This window comes from Scomber japonicus, chromosome 1 (assembly GCF_027409825.1).
Source record: "Scomber japonicus isolate fScoJap1 chromosome 1, fScoJap1.pri, whole genome shotgun sequence".
Classification (NCBI taxonomy): domain Eukaryota; kingdom Metazoa; phylum Chordata; class Actinopteri; order Scombriformes; family Scombridae; genus Scomber; species Scomber japonicus.
Window position 1 is genome coordinate 23,903,465 of NC_070578.1, and position 22,695 is coordinate 23,926,159.

At 39.8% G+C, this 22,695-nt stretch overlaps 1 protein-coding gene across 1 annotated transcript; it reads right to left on the reverse strand.

Annotated features, from left to right (window-relative positions):
• Positions 1-1,135: 1,135 nt before the first annotated feature.
• ext2 (exostosin glycosyltransferase 2) lies at positions 1,136-22,617 on the reverse strand. The gene is made up of 15 exons (XM_053318418.1): positions 22,483-22,617; positions 21,673-22,015; positions 21,365-21,588; positions 20,728-20,817; positions 19,681-19,797; positions 19,263-19,458; positions 18,895-19,034; positions 18,711-18,804; positions 12,945-13,076; positions 9,073-9,262; positions 6,270-6,436; positions 5,010-5,153; positions 4,395-4,523; positions 3,643-3,725; positions 1,136-2,497 (listed from the first exon to the last, which is right to left on the reverse strand). Exons 2-15 carry the CDS (start codon positions 21,985-21,987, stop codon positions 2,359-2,361), a joined length of 2,160 nt encoding a protein of 719 aa, XP_053174393.1. The 5' UTR covers positions 21,988-22,015; positions 22,483-22,617; the 3' UTR covers positions 1,136-2,358.
• Between the last annotated feature and the right edge of the window lie 78 nt (positions 22,618-22,695).

Sequence of the window (22,695 nt, forward strand, 5' to 3'; positions counted from 1 at the left end):
CTGTTAATTCAAGATTAGCTTCACATAAAAAGTGTTATCCTCCTGAATGCTGCATAACTCCTGAGGTCATCTTCCACTTTTTCTCATTTTCTAATACTACTGAAGTCAGGCAATCAGTATAGGAGTTATTATATAATAAATATGTGTGCTATTGTGTGCATGTACATTTTTGGTGCATGCAAAATGGATTGAAGTGTTGACTCTTGGAGATTATATTAATTTGATTTTTAGATTTTTTGTTTTTGTGAGACAATGATATCAAGTATTTGAGTTAAATTGTATTTCAAAAGTTGTTTGAACATTGTTTTTCTCAAGATATGTAATTCTTAAGAGTTTCAAAAGGTTTTTTCAAGTTTTTGTGTGGCTTTAAGCTGTCTTTTGAAACGAGTGTATGAATTTACTTATGCTTGTGTTGTGTGATTAAAGTACAATAAGTTATTGCACTTCTACTCAGAATCAATGTTCCTTATTGGATTTTGAATGAAAGGTTAAACCTGGAAAGGTTAAAGCAACAAGAGAAACAGTAAAATTGATACATTTTCTTGCGAGGTTATAGTGATGCTTGTTTCACTGCAGTTCCTCAGCAAACCAAATGTCACCCCCCAAACTCTGTAATAACAGTTTCATATAGTACAGAGAAAAATCAAGGCAACTATACTACTACTCATTAGTATTTAGTAATCTTTCAAGTCACTCCCAGTTTCAAGAAAAGCCTTTCAGGTGATCTGCAAAAAACACTGATAAGACATAACGTGTTAATAGTTGTCTGTTTTTAAAAAGAACAACAACTATGAATTTGCAGCGTCTTATTGTATTGCACCACCCTGCCAAAATAATGTCATCCCTGTCGTCACACTCAGAAATCCCCACGCTTTTCAGTCCCTTTGAAGGGACACGAGTGCTGAAATGAGATCGCACAACCCGCAAGAGTATCACACTAATTGAAGTTGACAAAAATACGAACTGCGCCCTTTTGTACTGCTGACATTGAACAGGGTGGATTAGGCAGCGTATATTAACAACAGGTGACAGGCTGGAGGGAACAGTGGATGTGCCGTGTCACTGAGGGTCTGCTCTGGATGGTCACAGAGTGAACCTCACCACCTCGCTCACACAGTATATAACAACAACTGAGTCACTTAAGTGTGGTCTTTATTTATCATGTATGAAAAGTCATGGATACATAAAATCAGTCACAAGCAAAAAATTAAAACAATTTCAACTGACCTTATGAAAATGAAAAAAGGCAAATAAAAACAACACAGGAAAATGTTAACATCTGAAGACTGCACTGCTCTCCATGTTATAACCTACTCAGGGGAGCTTTGACATCTAATGATGAAGGGGACACAAAACAATATAAACACACACGCAACAGCTACAATAAAATGGTAAAAAAAAAAAAAGACCAGGCATTGCAACAGTTGCTTTATACAATGTTTTGAAAAACATGTAGATTTGTCTATTGATACAGTATGACTTCATATGCATGGCAAACAAATAATTAATGCAGTGTTCATATGCACAATTCAACTCAAGGCATGAGTCAGGGGACACTGCACTAGCACCGCCGCTTTTTTATGTATAAATATAAAGAAAGGCTTCCCTCGGCAGTATCAACTTACAATTGAAGATGTTACAGTAGCTCAGCAACACTTTATTTTATTAAACTGGCAGCTGCTCAACTCTAAATATTAGACTTATGATACTAGCTTTGTCTAATGGTCCCATCAGATTGTGTAAAACTGACCTCCTGTGAACCATTTACTGTACATTATCTGCTGGCCACCGTGGATTGTGTTATATCACATTTGATAAACCCAACATAGATATGTTGCTGAATCATAAACTACATATCATGTAAATTAAACATGTATTACTTTTTCTTGTCATACAATACAACCAAAAGATTCAGATCCATGTCCAAGTCTTTGAAGAAAAAAAAATCCTGGCGATAGCATCATAAATTATGACTATTAAACAGCACTGCTGCAAAATATATATATATATGTATAGTATATATACACTGTATACACTGATTCCAGAGGAGCTGTAGCCCAAAGTTTCCAGCTCCAAAACAGCAACCATAAGGGACCACAAGCCTCCAATCAGTCAGTCTGTCCATCAAATCTTTACCTCTCTTTAACACTCCAACAGCAGTTCATGTAACATTAGTGTTTAGATTAGTGTAGAATTTATATTTTAAACCAAATCAGTGGAAATGTGAGTGTTGACTAAACTGGGAGGTGATATACCAGTTCAGTCTGAATACTGATATCTTGGTAGAAAAGATGATGGTGATGGTGGCAAATGATGAGTTGAGGCTGTGACGAGGTCCAAACATCTGTTGCAGGCTGGTCAGAGGCTGCCGATGTTGGGGAAGCTCTTGAGCTTCTCTGGAAAGTCGTCTTTATAGAGAACTGGGTCTGCACGGTGCTCCACCACCTTCAGAGGCATTGTGCCAAAAACCGACGCAAACTTGTTAATGCACTCAGATCTAGAAAGGAAAACAAAACATATTTACTTCAAACAGCAAGTCACAACCATGTATTTATGCATTTATTGATCAACACTTATTAATGTGGTGAGTTTATGTTTCTCTTTTGTTGTCATATTTAAAGGAAGTTTTCAATCTTTCTTCAGTATTTTTTCTCTTCTATTTAAGGTCTACATTATTGATAATTACATGCTTACGTCTGTTTCCTGGCATGTAGTGGCTATATCCAGTCATTGATTGAATACAGAATGTAGTTTAAAAGTGAGGTTTAAAAAATAAAAAAAAGGGTGTAAACACGGTCTTAACATGTTTTAACAGCATTTCAGTGGCAGTGTTTAAATGTACTACATTTGTTGAAGTAGCCAAAATAAGGTCACTGAATGGTTTTGAGCCAACATACATTTTAAGATCTACTGTATTTAAGCATTGATGCCTTTATAAGTGCAAATCACTGAACACATTACTGGATCACACTGTGAGCTCACAGTCATGTCTCTAAATCTTTGATCTATATATTTTTTCAATCTTTAACTATATTTTTCATCTTCAGTTACTACTGTGCAGCCTGACACAGTCAGTTCCCACTTTATCACCATTAAAGTAATGTATGTCTGGTGAATTATGAATTAATGTAAAACTTTGACACTTTTCCCTGCTCTGACTCATGCCCTTTCTTTTTTTGGGTAAATGTACACCGCCTGCATAGATGCGCATTAATATCTCTACATCCCATACCATGGTGAATCATGGTATTGGACCTCCATTGATGATGGCTTCCCCACGTACAAGCTTAACTCAGTAAGCATACTCAAAGTTGACTGAACTGACTCTGATCAGCTGAGTTTCCCATCTCAGGGTTCATCAAGTCAGAGTTCAGGGTAAAGTTCATAGTTTGTTAAACCCACTTTCTGGAATACCACGCTCTTTAAAGTGAGCTTCACACAAGTTTGTTGTCCCATGCACCCACAGGTTATGTTTCCTGCTCAAAGAAGACATTGTTCACTGCAGTTTACAGATGTTTGTGCTATGAGCAAAACTCAGCTAAAGCAACACATAACAGAATGTGAGGAAACATGAAAAAATGCCCATGAGAGCTGCCTATAATGCACCATGGTGGGGGGAAAAAAAGAAAAGAAAAATCTTACCTCTCCACCATGTGTGTCTGATCCAGTGACAGTCCATCTATGGCAGTACACTCTGGACACTTGAACTTTTTCCTGGGGGTCACCTAAACAAAGTCACACCAGTAATGTCAGTTCAGTTTAACCGTTTGTCAAATCTCAACAGTCCAGACAGCCGCTAATAAACTGTCCAGTCTGGCAAAATCAGTCTGTGGCATCCTACAAGAAGTCATACACAGTGGGGAGAAATTGACTGAATTCTCATCAGTACTAGAGTGATGATGTATGGCTTTCCTCTGTCTAACCTCCATCACATCTACACCCTGCCACATGCCAGCATCCAACATTCGACCTGTGAATGTATTGTGTGAGTAGAAGAGGAAAGACGGTGAAAGACACAGAGAAGAGGACAGTTCGGGTGAGTGTTTTCTGAAGGAACCTGTCTGAGATATGGTGGGAGGTGGGAGTGCGGGTGCAGGCGTGGGGAAGTGTGCAGCTTGCGATTTGATGGCAGGGTGTGTGTGAGCTCCGGTAAGCTTAGGAAAACATACTCGGAGGGGGAGTGCCAATGAGTGACACCCAGATAAGGGAGGTTAAGGCTGGGCTTTAACTTGGGCCCCTGCACCTGGGCAAAGTCAGTGTGATGGGAAGGGGGAGAGGCAGTGAAGTAGGAGGGTGAGAACTGATCAGACCCAGAGATGCTGGTCCGCTCTGTCAGGCTTCATCCTCCCCCTGCAAGTTTAAAGCACCCAGACCAGTCAGTGATATGAATGTACCTTTATGGGAGCTTTGCCTGTGATGTTAGCCACCAGGAAGTTCATAGCAATATCCTCACAGTTCATGTGGGCATCCACCCAGTTCTTGATGTCTCCTGGCATCTTGTATGTGTACAAATAGTTGAAGTACTGGAATGGAAACAGATTCACAATAACACATGATCATTTAGTATCATATGGATATAATCATAATAGCATATAATATACTGCAAATTCATTATGCAGAATAATGAACACACTGTTTGACTGGATGACCCAAGAATATGTAGGAGGAATCACTGCTCTAGAATTTGCTTTGAGTGTTTGAGCTTTTAAGTACAAGTCAGATAACCTCACCCTACCTATGACACAGTGCTCGTCTATCACTGTAACCCTCTTGCCTACAATCCAATCCTTCACATCCCTGAAAACAGAGTTTTACAGGAAACTCTGTAATCCTTTATGTAAACTTCATATTTAATTTGATTTCCAGTTATAAATGTACAATTTCCTTTTCAAAATTGGTTCTGTGTGCATCATTACTCAGAAAAAACTTGTAACATCCATGAGTAACTTTCAGGGGCAGAGATCAAGCAGCCAAAACTACTCCGTTTCAGGTAGGCATTCCCAGGTTACCTTGTGGTAAAAGGCAGCTCCTGTTAGAACCATAGAGACCTCATTGGTCCACTCCGACTCATATTTCCACTTCCCCATCTCATGGTCCCAGAGATGCAGCCGGCCTGGGTAGCCCACCAGCCTGTCCGGGAACTCCCTCCATACCTGAAGCAAGAGGCAGGGAAGAAGACAGATTGAGCTGACATGAAACAAAGTGAGAAGGGCACGGTTACACTAAAAGAATCATATTAGGACCTGGTGTCCAGGCTATTTAATACAAAAACCAAAAAGGTATGCCCATGGGTTTATGCTAGCCAGTATAGACTGGTTCCCCTGTAGTGTCACTGCCATCAGATTGACAAATCAGAGATGCATAACACTGTCTGAGTGTAACACTATTAAGATATGCTCTGTTATCTCCATAGTGAGACAATAATGTGTCTCCCTGTAGATTATTAATACTGAAGCATCAGTGTGTAAGCAGCAAGTTACTGTTGTAGTGCTGCTGGTGGAGCTAGTTTTAAGTACTTTATATACAGTTAGACCATAAATCAGTCAGTAGATGTCCTGACTCCTAGCAAGAAACAGAAAGGTTGTTTTCCTTTTCCCACTGCAGTACAATTAGTGAGCCATTGTTGTATGTTTATATTTTCCTAAATTTCTTTTTTTCTGCTGTTCCTAAATCACACTGAACCATGACTTTTGTGTACTGTTAAACTTCTAATTTTGGCTATTCTTTTTTAAATATTTCTCTTAAATCCCCCAAATTTGTGGAAGAAATATATTCAATCCCTTGAGTACTCATTTAAGAATTATGAAATAAATCTCAAACATCCAAATATCTGTCTGAGCCAAAAGTCAAATGAAAAGATAGCTTAAGCTTGGCTGAATATTTTTGCTCAATGGAAACCAAGAGGCGTGGGCATCTAGTCAGACGGACAGCTCCTCTATGGTATCCTGCCTTTAATTGAATGTAATTATCCTTAAACTGAGCACAATTTTATTAAATGGCTTCTAAATGCATTCAGGTGAGTGTGCAGGGCGAAGTGGGGCCAGGCAGGTATGGCATGGAAAGCATCAGCTCTAGACCTGTCATCATTCTTCACACATCAAACACAACTAGCGGGCAGTCAAATCCCCACTAGTGGAGAATGAGACTGTAATCTCCCTGAATGACTTTAAACTCTGGGATCAACTTGAAATGGTTCCCTGCATTACATGCCATCAGGGGAAAGACGGGAAAATATGATCAAGGTTAAAGTCTTTTCTTTTTCTCCTCACCTCATAGCCAAACTGCAGTTCGTCAGATGTCAGCATGATGATGTCATCATCAATTGCCAGCACAGCTTCTGTCTCGATCTCGTCGTAGGGGAAAAAACGGTTACTCAGCTTGTTCTCCTTTGTTCGCACAACTTTAAGAGGAACACCGATCTTTGGCCAGAGAGACTCTGCCAAGAGAAAACAACAAAACAAGAATTTTTAACTTTTTACACATAGATATAGAGCTCAAATGGTGAGACAATTAATTGATTAGTCAATCTATAAAAAATGAATTATAAATCAATTCATGATTTAAAACCACTTTTAAAACAAAAACTGACAATATATTGACTATCTTCAGATTGTGGCTATTTGAAGACATCACCTCGGTCCCTGGAAAAATTGTGATGAGCTATTTTCACTTATGACATTTCATTACTAATTAAACGAGAGAAAATACTTGGCCAGTATATAGTATTGGACAGTAGAGGTAACTTTTTTTGGTATATTCGACAGAAATTGAGCAAATTTATAAATATGGCTGCTATGGGTGCCCGAAGATGGGTGAGAACTTATGATGTCACTCACCACTGACAGATATTTGAAGCCTGTCCTGGCAGAAAACTGTGTTCTGGGGGTTTAATTTCACTCAATAGCTTGTATTGCTCTGCTAACCCCAAGCACGTGCAAATCTAACCACACTACGATTCTTCATGAGGCAGATCAACAAAGCATTTTTTCAGGGGAACATTTCAAAGACCTTGGGCAGTGTCCATGGCACGGACTATGGCACAGACGGATCACACAGAATGTGTCCCCTCCTTAATGGTGTAACTGGGGCCTGGCAGACCATAAGAGGAGCTCCAGGTCCGCCTAACCACGTCTGAAGACTCCTGTCAGAAGCTATTGTTGGGAAACTGCTATGATAAAATGCCCAGAGTTTCTTCTTTCACTCTGTCTATGTTCCTGTCAGCCCTTCTTCCATTTCCATGGTTGGAAAGAGACAGCAGGAGTGGCAGAATTAAAGGTTATTATCTAAATTCAGCCTCATCTTGGCATAAGTCAAGATGTACACACTGTTAAACCTACAAATAACTTATTAACTCCTTTATACCTTAACTTTTTAAATTGTAAACAAGGGGCAGAAAAACAAATCCCGTGTTCTTAAATGGTAAATGGACTGTACTTATAAAAGCGCCTTTCTAGTCTTTGCGACCACTCAAAGCGCTTTACATTACATATCATTCACCCATTCACACACATTCATACACTGATGGCAGGAGCTACCACGCAGGGTGCCAACCTGCTCATCAGGGGAATTTAACCATTCATTCACATTCATACACATTCATACCGTTGGCGCAGCAACGGGAGCAATTTGGGGTTAAGGACACATCGACATGTGGACTGGGAATCGAACCGCCAATCTTCTAATTGGAGGACGACTGCTCAACCTCCTGAGCCACAGCCGCCCCCTTTTCTTAAGAAAAAACTTATAGACTGTTTGGCAGTTATTTATATCTGCTGTATCGGTACGGCAGCACTGTAATACTGCCAAAAAACATAATTGATAAGAACAAACAACGAAAGCAAGTCAAGACAATCTGATAAGAAAATTTCCTTTCAAACCTGTTACAAACACAGAATAAGAAATAATATTGGACTGCGTACAAAGACATTTATCCTTGGTCAGCATCTTCCTATAAAATAAGAAACATGCAAAAACAGCAGCTTGTAAACACATCAGACCAAGGCTCAGTGTGAATGAGAAAGAAATCTTCCCTCATACTGGACTGAGCCCCATGAGTCTGACCTGTCAATGGCCCCTTGTTAATTCTAATGGGTCACAAAGCTCCAGCCAGGCGCCGCTGACGCCTCTAATGAAAAGGCAACTCACAGCCACGAGGGAGCACTTCAAAGTCGTCTCACTTCTTCATTACGTTGGCCAACTCTTGCGGCAGCAGGACTGATTTAATTCCTGGTCCAGAACAGTCTTCGTCTGAGTTAAGCCGTCAGTGGGGTAAAGGCGCGCGTTAACAGTTGTGTACTTAATTGCCATGTTTAGGAAAATGATTAGAGCGCATGTTGCAATAAATAAACAACAACTAATACGAGTTTATTCTGACACTTCTCTGACTCACTTAAACTGATGAAGTAACAACCACGAAAGACAGAAATAACAGAGACGTAAAAGGTAATAATACTCTGTGGTCAGTCATGACTGAGACCTGCTGGTGTCTAGTTTAGATTATATTCATACAAACACATCATGCTTGGTGTTCAGCTGACTACTGAATATAATCAGCTATCAGTTCTTAATCTGTTACTTGTTTACAGTTGGAGGGTTACCACACGGCTCTACACTTTCTTCATCCCTTTATGAAACAGAAAGCCAGAGTGCTGTGGCTCAAGCACTGAGCGTGCCCTGACAGCATTTATTCTGGAGAGATGAGTCTTGGCTGCTTTTTCTATTATCAGTATACATCATCTGTTATACATCAGAGGCCTCACTCTGGGACTTAAAAACCACTATGGCATCAACACCCAGACTCAGAACTTGTAAGCCCAGCAGGTGTCATAGAGGGACAAAACTAATTTGTGAGCACAAATTAGTAAATCACTCACTTAACACTCAATGTCACTGTGCTGTAGAAGTGACATTACAGGTTATTAGACCATATCAGATTTAGCTGGGTGTACCTGACTATATATATATACACACACACACACACACACACACACACACACACACACACACACACACACAACTTCATCCTCAAAGCTTCATAAATTACATTAAGAATATGTGCGTGGGTATACTCACCCTCAGGAGGACTCTTGTTCTGGTTATTCCACACAACCAGCAGCTTAGCCAAGCTAGGCACCTTGGAGATTTCTGTGATGACCCTGAAGAGACTCTCAACGCGGTCGTAGGTGAGCACCACTGCTGTGAACCCAGGTGCTCTTGGTGGGATAAGTGGCAAGAACAGAGGACTGTTCACACTGGACCACTTCTGCACAAGACAGAAAACAAAAACAAACATGAGCAGATTAAGCCTTGCACATCTTTTTCATTTCCACTGAAAACTACTGTACAGCTTAGTCTTTTGTGTCACCCGGATCTGTCACATTTTCCATGATTTAATGCACTATAGCAGTGCTTCACTGGACAGTGAGGTCACCTGCAATAATTTCCAGATGATGGTTTTTATTATGGAGCAAGAATCATCCAATAATGTCTCTTGGGGTCTAACAGAGGCAGAGCATAGAATGCCAAAAACGTCCAGTCAGACATTGGCCCAGAATGCCACGTAAACTTTACAGAAGCAGCAGTTCATGACAAAGAAAAACCAGGAACCAGGAGAGAAGAAGAGTGGGACAGGGAAGAGGAAGCAGAAAAGGTGGGAAACACTGTTATTTTGTGAATAGTGGCTGCCCATCATCAGTGTGGAAGTTGGCTTTTCTTTCATTGCTCCCCATTAAAATAGTCTGTAAAGCCAGAGAGTCCCACTGACTCCAGCTTAGATCAAGTGACACTTTTAAGCCAAGAAAGCCAGATGAGAAGTTTATAATATTATATGCGTGTACTAAATACTGGAAATTACTGAAAGTCATTTGGACTGGACAGTTAGCATTAGCCACAAATAAAGTAACAAAAATCTACTTTTTGGTGTACTTTCTCATTCTTTCAAACTTTCATGTAAATAGTAGCAAGTCAAGGCATACAATTCATGAAACTTCAGTCTCCCAAAATGTTCCATCCATGGCAATGACTCTGAGAAGGGCAAAGAGAGCTAATCTAACACAATCAAATTGTGGGCTTCTTGAAGTACAAATAAAGCTCATTTCTCCTCTCTCTGGTCCCAGGTGGCCACAAACACACACAGGCTCCTTCCACAGCATCAACACAAGTCTGTCAACACAGACACAGTCACTGCCTTTTACACAACATCCGTCACTCCTCCACCAATAAAAAGTCACTTTACTGGCAAGTGGAAACTTCCCTGTGGTCGTTCTCACATTGTCAAACAAGCTGAGAGGGAAATAATTAAACTAACACATATAGGCAGCACAGATGCATTAAAAACTGAATAAAAGAGGCACAGACCACTTAAGTCATTTGTCAAACCGAATGAATTAGATGAAAAGAAAGCCGCAGCTCAATATGTTGGCAACAGATCTGAAGGAGTTGAGTAGTCTTTTTTTTTTTTTGACTTGTACTAAAAAGAAGAAGAGCTTTATTTGGTTGTTTGAACTGCTTGAGAGGTTCTTCATTTATCTGAGACACTTAAAAACCCTCATAAGGTACCGAAAATAAGAGCAAAATAAAATGAAGAACCGTATTCAAGAAGAAAAGTATTCAAAAAGAAAAGTATTCAAAATGGCTCATCTGTCAAGAGACATTCTCACTAAAACAAGTTCTTAAATTTAACTTTATCAGCACAAATATTATGTGTTACTAATGTAAAATGTTAGAAGTAGTTCTGATATCATCTTTCAATTTATTGCTTAATGAGGCAAACAAACTTGCAACACAAGATGTGTAAAAGCCTACAAGTATGAGAACATGAACATGTTTTCAATATTTTGGTTCCTCCAGAGCACCCCTGGGATTACGGGGGGGGGGGGGGGGGGGGGGGTGATGTTTAAATCCCTGTGAACGGATCTGTAAACTGTGCACACCGGTTTCCAAATCTGCTGTTCTTCAGCTAATGGACTGTGGTAACCAATCCACCCAGTAAATTCACTTTTTGCTGTTTGAATGCTCATCTCAATGTTGGTTTTCAGGTGAAAGCACAATAAATGCCATATTACACATTAAAGTTGAAACTCCAAAACAACAAAGCTAAATTAATTTAACTGATTTCACTATCATTAAATAATAGTAATATTAATTATAAAATAATAAGTAACAGTCTAAAAATCAAAAGTTAATGTCAGCTTTCTTAATGTACAGGTATGTGTTTCAAACCTGACTATCCAAATTAATTTCTGGTGTATTAATCATTCAACATTCCCACACAGCTTACAAATCTGTGCACATGGCTTCTGAATCCGAGGCCACGGTTTAGAAATCCATGTAAGTTTTTCTTCCTACTCTGTACCCCAGGAGGGCTCTGTAGGTTCCACTTAAGCAAACTGGATTTTAGTCCAGTCAAATGATTGAAAGGAAAGAATTTCTACAGAGTCAAATTAAACATGTACAAATACTTTTGGACTGCACTGCACTTTAACTAGAGTGATCAATGCTGAATAAAACTTCATTCACTCCAGATGCTTCATTGATGGCCAAAACACAATTCTTAAAAAACTGGCAACTTTAAAAGTCTGAGATACCTCAACCTCACAAGTATACCCACTGCCTAAAACTCCTACACAAAAAGCAGCTTGTCCTTTATTCAGAAAACCCCCTCCTAAAGGCACCAGAAATCCTGGGAAATGTGCTTTCAATTACCAGCCTGAAGACTACAGGAGGTGGTGGTGGTGGTGGAGAGGGGGGGGGGTCTCTGCCTGATTTATTTAGTGCTCTGTTCAAGTTCTTCTCACCATGCATTCACTGAATCCATCGAGAAAACACTTCATCTCCCATCTCAGGAAGGAATGGTCTAGGGTTCGCACCCCAACACAATTAACCTCCAGGTTTGGATCAACCTTGAGACCTGACTGATGCTGATATATTATGCTAAGGGTTGAGTACTCAGACCAAACATTTTGACACAATAGAGAAAAGTCAAGTGGAAATACTGATTAACAAGCTACCTGTTCAAAGGAAAACAAGCCAACCTTGGTTCAGATTGATCAGCTACCTGTCTGGAAACACATTAGTCCTGGATAACGGTCTGGATTTGAGCAACACTGGATTCCCAATATTTAAAACACCTGTCAGAGTGTTCTTGTTTACACCAACACAACCTGATTGTGACTGCCACCTTTTTAATATTAGCATTTAAGTGTGTCTGTTTATCATGACACTAACAGATACTACCATGCAGCATCAACAGACATATTCTCACATGCTTGCACCTCTACCACACAGGCTGAAGATAGAGGAGACACTGGATCAGACTGGGCTGATTAACAACTCCTAAGAGATGGTTGCACAGCCAAGCTGTCTGCAGCCACAAACTCCCATAACCACAGGGATGCTAAACACAAACACACACACACACACACACACACAATTATTCACATCCAGAGTCCTCTTTACAAACACAGTGACTCAGACATGCAGGAACTTATTTTTCACCACAACGGAGGCATCCTCCTAGCGCCAAACTGCTGACACAAACTGGCTGCCTCAGAGCCAGTTGGGTCTACACCAAACTGTGAAGCACTACATGTGTGGTGCTTCTGAAAGAAGGAAGGCATCTACTGTCACTCTGCTACAGGAACTTTGATTTACAATGCACAGGAGAGTAGGGAGGCTAATGTGGCACTGTGACGGTCTGTATAGTCAAACCTCTTTTCTGGACGGGTGGCATTCGAATGCTGGGAAAACTTCTCGGATCAAAACTGCATAAATTCTACAGAATATAGCTGTATTTTGGAAGGGAGCAGCCTTTAGGATAATTAAATTAATAAATATTGGATACCTCTGAAATACTGAAACTTAGGTTACAATAACGAGAGAGAAATCTTAAAAATAAGAGGTACTTATAAAATGCATGTCAACATCAGGTCTACACAGTTACATACCACGACAGGTGGATTGTTCCACTGCTCATAAGTACGTGCAGCATACGGGTAGATGCGGTCATTGATGATCTGCAGCGTTGTCAGGCCAATCGCCTTCATGGAGCTGAAGTAGGCCTCCCAGAACCAGCGTGCCTATGGACAAATGGAACAAAGCTTTTTAAGTGTACCCATACAAATACAAAGCAAAACATCAACAAAACCAAGAACAAATGTGCTCTTTCTTCACAACTTTCGGAAAATTCACTTTGCAGATGTAGACACAAGAGGTGCAGTATTTAATTTTTGCATTGATTGATAAATAAAAACATGTTAAAAGAAGGCAATCTTTTCATACTCAAAACACACACACTGCATTTAGGTATAAGAAAACCCTCTTGCTGTTTCCAGAAATAGTCATCATACAGATAACGTTGATGAACATGTATCGGAGCAATTTTAATTTTTATGTTTGTAATAAAAACAATTTAAAAAAAAAAAGGAAGACATTTTTGCCACGTCAGTTCCACTAGATGCCGCCAAATCTTACATACTGGACATTTAAGTCAAACAAGATTTCATTATTTCATTAAAAGATAACATTATTCATTAATTTGTAGACATGCTGGTATTGCTTATAAAACAGAACTCATTTATGCAATGGATAATGGCTATTGTGACAGATAACATCAGTGTGAAGTCATGACTGTAAAATCCAGATTTTTCCCTCCGGTCCAAGTCTTTAAAGACAGTTATGCAGGCCTCTCCAACCTCGTGACCTTCAACTATTCTTCTTCTGAAGTCCTCTGAAATCTCACTTGACTGTGTCTGTTTTACTTCAACAGATCTCTGATGTGAAAAGCAGACTTCAATGATAACTGAACTCTCAACCCATATCTTGATGTTATCACATCAGCTGGATATCCCACTCCCGACTGCCCTCATTGGAAGTTTGCTTCACAAAGTATTTTGAGCCAAGATCAAAAATGTGACCAAGAATACCTGCTTTAAATGTGTTTTGTTTACGTTATGAAATAATAAACTCATTTTCTGTATGTAAAATGTGACTAAACAATGAACTGATCAGTCTAGAGTAAATCTAAAGAGCTTGACATATGTGTCTAGCCTCCTTCTCTCTTGCATGTCCTCTCCCTTTGCCCTTATTCTATTAAGAAACTTCAAGGTACAGTTCAGAGGCGAGAGAACACTATAAGAGTTAATGAAGCTTCAAACAACACTGTCTCCTGCCAGGAGACACCGTGCTACACTGACCTGACTCCACCCCGCCAGCTCCTCAATGACCCACATTTCCGGGGTAGAGGATGTGAATATTTGTGTGTCTTGTCCTCCTCAAATAATGCACCGGTGTGTATTAATGGCTAATGTATTTATGTTAGACCACGACAGCCCGTAGTGGCATGTGATCAGGTTTCCATTCCCATGTAGCCTTGTACAACAACTCAAAAACAGCATTTATTTTTAAAGAAGGGTGAGGAGAATCCAAAAAGTCTTTCTAATCTCAGAGGGGAATCCCAACGGCCCATAAATCAGCCAGTGATGAAAGTTTCTTTTCCGACTGGTAGGAGGCAGAAAGCAAACTGTGCTAGCCTGAGGGCCCCTCCCATCACTATCCCATCACCCTCCACCCTCTCCCAGCGCCTGCAGAAATTTTTATGAGCAGGGAAGAAGAGACAGGGTTGCAAGAGAGGAAGAGAAACCCTTATTCAACCTCTGGATTGCATCCAGTCTAGAGACATAATCTACACTTCTTTTGTGTTTGATCTACCATAAACTAACCACAATTTATCTCAACAATAAAACACAATTAAGTATAATGTAAACAATTTGTCCACCTGCTGCAAAAAATTGAGATATAAAGGAAACAATCTAAAGAGGTACAGGTCCAATAATATACTCCTCTGTAAGTCAACAGTCATCAGATGTAACACTTAGTTAAAAGTTAATATTGTCTTTTCCATCAGCAGCTCCCCCTCTTTTTTTGTTTTCTCCACTCTCTTCTTCTTGTTTAAAATAATTAGGTCAAAGTCATGATCAGAAACAGTTTAGAGTACAGAAGTCTGCATCACTTTGTTTAATTCAATGGACGTTGTCAAGTGCCTGACACATGATTCAACCTATAGACCAGAACTGGTAGCCAGTGAGCTGTGGACAGAACTGGGCCATCATTAGTGTTTTTGACTTAATCAGAAACAGCAGCAAAACCAAATCTGTTTCAATCCTGTACGCAGCTCACTGGGAATATTGTTTTACTCAAGATTTATTAGCACTTTACTTTTAACTGTGATCCAAACATTTCTACACACTCATACACAGGGTCCAAAATTAACAACCGCCAGGTGCCAAATGTGGGTAAATGTATTCTTTAGAGAGTAAATTATGGAGCCCACCCGCCACTCTTACCAGTAGGAAAAAATGAATTTCCTACACGCACTGGAGAAAACTGCTGGTTCGTCGCACTTCAATCTGCTAGATCTGTGTCTGTCATGCGTGGTGCATAATTGTATTAGTTGTAAAACCTCAGGATTTTTGGTTACAGTACATGAGGTACTTGTTGCTGTCATCTGGGCAGTTGAAATAGACCCCTGCTAGCTATCAGGAGATTTATTGCAGGAGTGGAAAAGAAAACAGGTAAAATTTTGCTTGTTTTTTTGAATACAGGTCAAGACTGATTGGAAATCCACCCTGACATCTGCCTACCTGTCAGATCTCCTCATTGTACAACTTAGCTCACCATAGATAAACAACTCATCCACTACCATTGACCTGCAGCACACCATCCACAACAGAAGGCCATACTTCATAGTACAATTCAATTTATAATTTTGGCTGGTAAAAAATCTTTTTTGGTCAGAAAATGTTTTTTCATCCACCAGCTCCCTTGACAGGTAAGTCACAAAATTAAATTTGAACCATGCTCATAAAGACGTGGCTCCATAATTATTATGATTACCTGGTGTCCCGGGTGTAAATCAAACTAGAGGACAACTGCAAGCCAGCTGGCCTCATGTGAGATAGCGCAGCCTTGGTACTAGTGAGCCATGTGGTTTCTGGATTTCAGATGTCTAAACTCATGCCACCTCTAAATATTCTGCAGAGTTACACTGGGGACACTTCGGTACAGCACTGTGCTCTGTTCCATCTCAATACCTTCAAATTTAACTCTGGGCTGGGAAATTGAAGGAACAAGTATTTAAAAGAATGTGTATTAGGATATGGTGGCAAAATTAAGTTGATAGTTCAGGGAGATCAAATCTGCAATCAGTGACACCTGTCATCATCCTGCCTGACTGTTAAGTTATGTATAAGGGGCTGCATGTGGAAAAAGACTGGACTGAAGATGTAGTAAATAAGGCAGGAGAGAGTTGACAGACTTGACTTATTCTATAAATCAGCTGCAGCCAGTGTTGGTTCTGCAAGGTGGATGGCTGGGAATGCTACATGGACTTTATACAGTGTATGAGATGCTACAACAAAGTTAAGACATTTAAGATCAACAGACTGAAAAAAAAGAAAAAGAAAAAAAGGCCAGCCTTGTAGAGTTGAAGCTGAATACAAAAGCAAAAAATAGAGAAACGGTCGGAGGAGTAAGTCTTGCATTTATATTCTAATTTAATAACAGAATTGATTTGGCTGTGCTAATTTAATAAAGGTCTCCAGTTTATGTGTTCTATTCTGAAAGTATGACCCAAACAGGCTCATGGGAGTCAGTATGCAAAACATTGGCTCAGTGGTCTCACTTGAACACTGTTAACATCTCGCAGCTGTGTAGTATGTGATCTTTTAGAATGTGAGCCAAATGAAGGCGATTACATCAACTCAAGTTTGAAAATGAGCTCCATTGTCTGAAATGAGTCTGCTGACTACTAATTAAAGCTCAACAGCAGTTTATCACAGTTTGACCTGGTCTCCAATTAGACTTGTCGCTTGAGTTAACCAAATGTTCTGTCCCTACAGGGTGATGTGACATGTGACTGCCCCCTTACACAGGTTTTACTTAATATATTTGACTTGACATGCCAGATGGTTTGTTACACAAAACCATCTGAGAAGTTGTCCTTGAAAATTGTTCAGAAAAGGGCAGTGATTGGATAAAACATCTGTCTATCACAGTCTTTGCTTGCGAGGAGGCTGTATCAGTGAGAATCCTTGTAGGACACTGATTGGTCTGAACCAACGGTGGTACAGACACAAGCGCATAACTTGAAGCGTGACAAAATGGATTCTCGCATGATCTCGCAAATCCAGTTGCCTCGCAAGGTAACAATATATCTGTATAAGTAACACACACATCTAAGCACCATGACAACTAATAAATAGCAATGAATACTTATTTGAGGACATTGTTTCAAAGACCTATCGCTACCCAGACAGGCTCAAATTAATACATTTTGGTCAGTTAACTTTGTCTTCTCCTTTAACAAAACCACTTTCAACAATCACAGACTTTGAAGTAGCTCTGTATTTGCAACTTGAAGATATATAATTCATGTTGACAAAGCTTAAACTGTACCAATGAAATGAGTTGTGAGTGGTCCAAATTGTATGCTATTGTCTTTGAGGTAAGTATGCACTGTCAATTCCTAGTTTTACATTAGTAAGCACAAAAGGTTAGGCTATGCAGGAACATAGACATAGAATCACTATCAAAGCAAAGACTGTTGAGCCCTCTGCTGGTCAAACTAATGAAATACACTCAAGCAGCTCAACAAATTAAGTGTTGAGGCTTTCTGCAAATAACTAGGAATTTATCTATCTCCCTCAGCACTAAAAACTTATTTTTACTAACAGAAAGCAAGAGTAATGTTTTGAGATTTATGCAGGTAAAAAAGTACAACATTACACATATCTTGGACGGGATGGACCTTTTGCATTAATTCAGTTCAGCGTCTTGCTCAAGCACACTTTGGCATGAGGACAGGAGAAGCAAGGGAATTGAAACAAAATGGTTTACAGGTGAACTGAAGAGAGTTGAATCATAGGATTTTCTCTATACCCATCACTATGTTCAGTGAACATCTGATTCTTTTAGAGTGCGTTTAGTATGACCAAGTGCACATAAAATACTAGAGAAAGCTTTGTGTTTAGTTTCACCAAACTGGTTGTTAAATTACTCCAATAGAGGAACTGACGGGCATAGCAGAAGAGTACAGATCTATACTACCATGTTAAATGAACTATACAGAGCAGAAAGCCCCCATCTCATAAGGCCCCACCTTTATAGCTTGTCTGGTGTAATCCAACCCCAAGCCCGTCTCTGAGCCTTTGGCATAAAATGTCTGTTTGGCCAGTATAATTGGTAAATGGACTAGAGTTGATACAAGGGAATGAGGAGCAGCTGAACTGGTACAATTCTCCCCATAGCTGCTTTCACCTTTGTTTATTGTGGCTCAATACAGCTATCAAATGGATGGAAAGAGTGAGCCGTCTCTCGTCATTTCAGTTGAGCTAAAATCAACATAGCTGAGACTTCTGAAAGTTTTTTTAAAATGTAGACTGAGCAAAGGAGAGGGAACTCAAACTTTAAAAAGAAATGAGGGTAATAACCAAGTGTCTGTCTTTTGCGCATCACAGAAAATTAGTTTTGGCTTTCATAGGCTTGGATTGGTTGGTTGGTTAAGGCACAGAAACATCTCAGACATAACATGCAAGTGCTCTACTCCAAGACCGACATGTCAGTCTGAGGGTTCTCTACTCAGTACTCAAACTACAATTGAATGAAATGTATTTAAATGTGTTCTGAGAAATGTTTTCTTTTCAGTGAGACGGTACCTGTCTCTGCATCTCTTCCACTTGTCGGTGAGGAATGCTCTTCAGGATGGTGTACATTTCAGAGAGCTTCTCCTCTGGAATAACCACAGATGCCCTGTGTAAAACCATAAACATAAGATAAGTGATCTGAATAAAGCTTGACAATAAATGCCATTTACTGTTTTTTAAATTGACTTAAACAGACCTTTTCCAGTCAAGTACTTCAGAGAATGGCAGAATGTAGGAGTCAGCAAGGATGACAGGGACACAACCAGCCTGAAGCACATCGCTGAGGGCAGCCTGACCCAAACGAGCCCCTCTCAAAACCACACAAAATGATGATTCCTGCAGAGGTGCATTGTGATACAACTCTTATTGGGACATGAGATTTTTCATTGGACAAACACACACTAGATTCAAGTATAAGGCATAGCTCAATTGGGCCTCCTCCAAACAGAAACTGTTCATAGTATAAATATTACGACTTGGGATGGAAAAACATATGAATATATGAAAATAAATTAGATTTTTAGTTGAAAAATGTAGGAATCTTTTCACACAGTTGTTTCCCACCTGCAGGATCTGTGGGTAATCATACACCTGCCCCTTGTAGCATCGTTTACGTGCGGAGGCAGCTCCCTGGGAGAGATTGCTGCATTTGTCCAGAAGGAGCAGTGCCTCTCCATTTTCTTCCTTCAAGCGTTCTAGTTCAGCACGGTACTCTCGGTGAATGGCAGTCTGAGAGGACAGAATAAAGTAGCGCCGGGGTCTGGGGGATGAAGACAGGAGATATGAAACTAGTTATCAAGTCATACTTTCTGCTAAGTGTAACTCCTTAAATCAAGACTAACCTGAAAAATAAAAACAACAAAAGCTTTTATCATTTTATTTAGATATCCATTCTAGGTGTCACATTATTATGTTCCAGTGTTCATTAACTTAGTAAGTATATCGGCAAGATAATGAGAGATTAAGAGTGAAATTAGCTCACCCAGGCTGTCTCTCAGGCAGCTCAACATCAGCGGAGAGGGGGCTGTAAACTGGGATGCTGACATCATAACCTTGTCTGTAGGTCCATGTAGAGAAACCACCACCAGCCAGCAGTGCTCTGAAACAAATACAACAGGCCCGACTGTAACAATGCTTCAACGCACTGGGGATTTCAACAGAAACAGAACAGACTCTAACAGACAAATGCACTCATTTGTCTTCTTTGCTTCCTATGAGTAACTATTTATCAACAATTCTGATGTGAGACATGAAGTGACATCAAACAAGGCTTGGATCTTGGCCTGGTTAACAGAACACATATCGTTCAAATGTCTAGGTGATAAGAAGTATTTTGGATTCCCTTCTGCTTTCAAGCAAGGTGAATATAAAGTGGAAACACACTAACGGTCAACCACACCTGGTTCTGATGAGGCTCCATGCCAAATGGACTCCAGCTGGATGAGCCCAGGAAATTCTTTACAGCTAAAGATAGTGTTCATTGTCTCAAGGCTGCGTATTCATAAACCCAACCTCTTCCATCCATAACCATCATTCTAGCCCACAGGACATCCTGAGACACATACAGGGGTCTTTGCTGGTAAATACCTCGAAATTTGAAACATATCCTTAAGGCCCCTTGAAAATATGCTATAGTATATTTAACTACTTATAAGTATCTCTTTCATCTTCTTAAAGTGATCATAACACATGTGGGTGACTACAGATAATGGGCAGTTGTACTTGAGGTTGTGTGATGCAAATTTAGGTCAGTTTCATCCGACTACAAAAGAGCTATAAAAAATAAATAAATCAGGAAACAAAAAGGGGATGTACATGAACAAGAAATTGCTTATCATTTTGTTCTGTATCTACAACCTAACACAGCAATGTATGTAATTAATTCCACTGTATTATTTTAACATGCTAAAATGTTGTAAAAGTCAAACATTACTGTTCATTTCAGATTTCACCAAGGTTTTGCACAATGATGCTGATTATAATGGACCCGCTCTTATGTTACACAAATGGCTTTTAAAGACAAAGCTACCTGTCCCTGGGCACATCCAAAGCAGTGTTGTAGTCTGGAGGACCTCCAGGTAGCATGTTGAAAAGTAGATGATTCATTCCTTTGTCCCACCTATAACAATATACACACAATTAGTGCTAGAATAATTATTAATAATTACAGAATAATAGCAGTTTTGCAGTTAATTGTGTAAGTAACTGTGAATTGTAATATATCAAACATTAACTTTTATATACACCCAAATGTGAAGAATTATTTGCTATTTTCTTTTGCACAACATTGTAAAATGGAATATCTTTGGGTTTTTGAATGTTGGCTACATCTAGAAAACAATTTTAAGAAATCACTTTGGATTCTGGTGTCTTATGTAACTTATCTGGTGTTCTTTCCCAACATGTTATAGCCTCAGTGATTAATTTATGAATTCAAAAATTAATTAATAGGTTACTTGGTAATAAAACAATTGGGGTCTAAAAAATGATAACTGCACACAAGTAAGAGCAATTTGAGGAAAATTATTTCATTAGGGGAAAGAATTGGGAATAACTGCAGAGTACCCAACTGCAGATGAAAAAGCAGTAAAACTATTATGTGTCTTGATTAGGACTGATTAAAGATGTGAATTAATTTCATGACTGGGATTCAAGTAAACTTTTACCTAGGTAGCATTGCCAGTGCCTGGGCAGTCTCTCTGACACGCAGGGAGTTCTGATTCAGCACATCAATGGATGGAATAAAAAGACAAGCCCTGGTGACGTCATCTGTGTAAAAGTCACTGTCAGAGATGGCACTAAGAAGGTCATTGTATTCTCGTGACAGTCCAGTGCTGCTGATGGGAACCCCCAGTTCATCCACAAACCTCTGCAGAGGGTAGATGTAAACCTACAAAAACAACAATTTCAACACTGTGTTTAACCAAGGACCAATCAAGGATGCAATGTGAAGGTGGATCTGAAAGGAAAGTACCTTTATACGGTTCTTGGGATTGTAGCCACATCTATACACGTCAAAACAGGTGTGCATGCGACAGCTGAGGTCACCCCTCTCAGGAATGGGACTGGAGACAGGGAGGCGGACCAGAGGTGCATCATGAACACTGCGTTTATCCAGGGTCCAGTCAGCGGTGGACTCAATAGAGTGAGGCCAGAACTGGAACATCCCAGTGGCAATGAGTCCGAGCAGCACCACGGAGAAGAGGGTGATGTAGTATATGCGGTGCTTGGTCTTCATCCGTGGGATAAGAGCCGGCCCCCGGGAACTGTATTTACCAGAGGCGTACATGCCTGACTCCTCTCTGTCCAACCAGCCACTACAAACACAGAGCTGAGATAAGTGACAGTTTCATACACAATAAAGCAGTCTAGGACCCAATGCCCAATATTGTCCTCGAGTACCAGTCAAAACAGTGTCTAAAATGTCAGTCACAACAAGCTGTCGTTATTATAATAGCTCATTTACAGATTTAACAGAAATTACAATTGAAAACAGCGTTGGTATGCTGTCTTCCCCTTAGCTTCTATAAAACCAATGTCACCCCAAACCATTCGTTGACCATGACCTCAGGAAAATCTGAATAACTTATTTGTGCTTATGTTCAAGATAAACAGCGAAAACAGCGACGAGAGTGTCTTTTTTCTCTCAAATTGACGTTAGCTAGGAAGCTAACTTGGCAAACAGCAGCTAACATTCATGTTACGTTAGCTTAACTAACTGGCGTTAACAAACCATAGAAATTACCAAAAACATTATGTGTATTCCGTTAAATGTTTTACCCACCGAGACGTTTATCTGAAGGGGCTTCGACAGGTCGGTGTCAATTCATGGCGACGGTGAGAAGACTAACTAAGCTAAAGGCTCGCTTGTAAATACAGTGGTGATGAGAACTTAGCAGCGAGCTAACGTTAGCTTTCAGGAAGCCTTTCAGTGATTTTCGGGAAGTAATTCTTCTTTGCTTCTGACATGAGTTTGCAGGATAGAGACTGTGTTTCC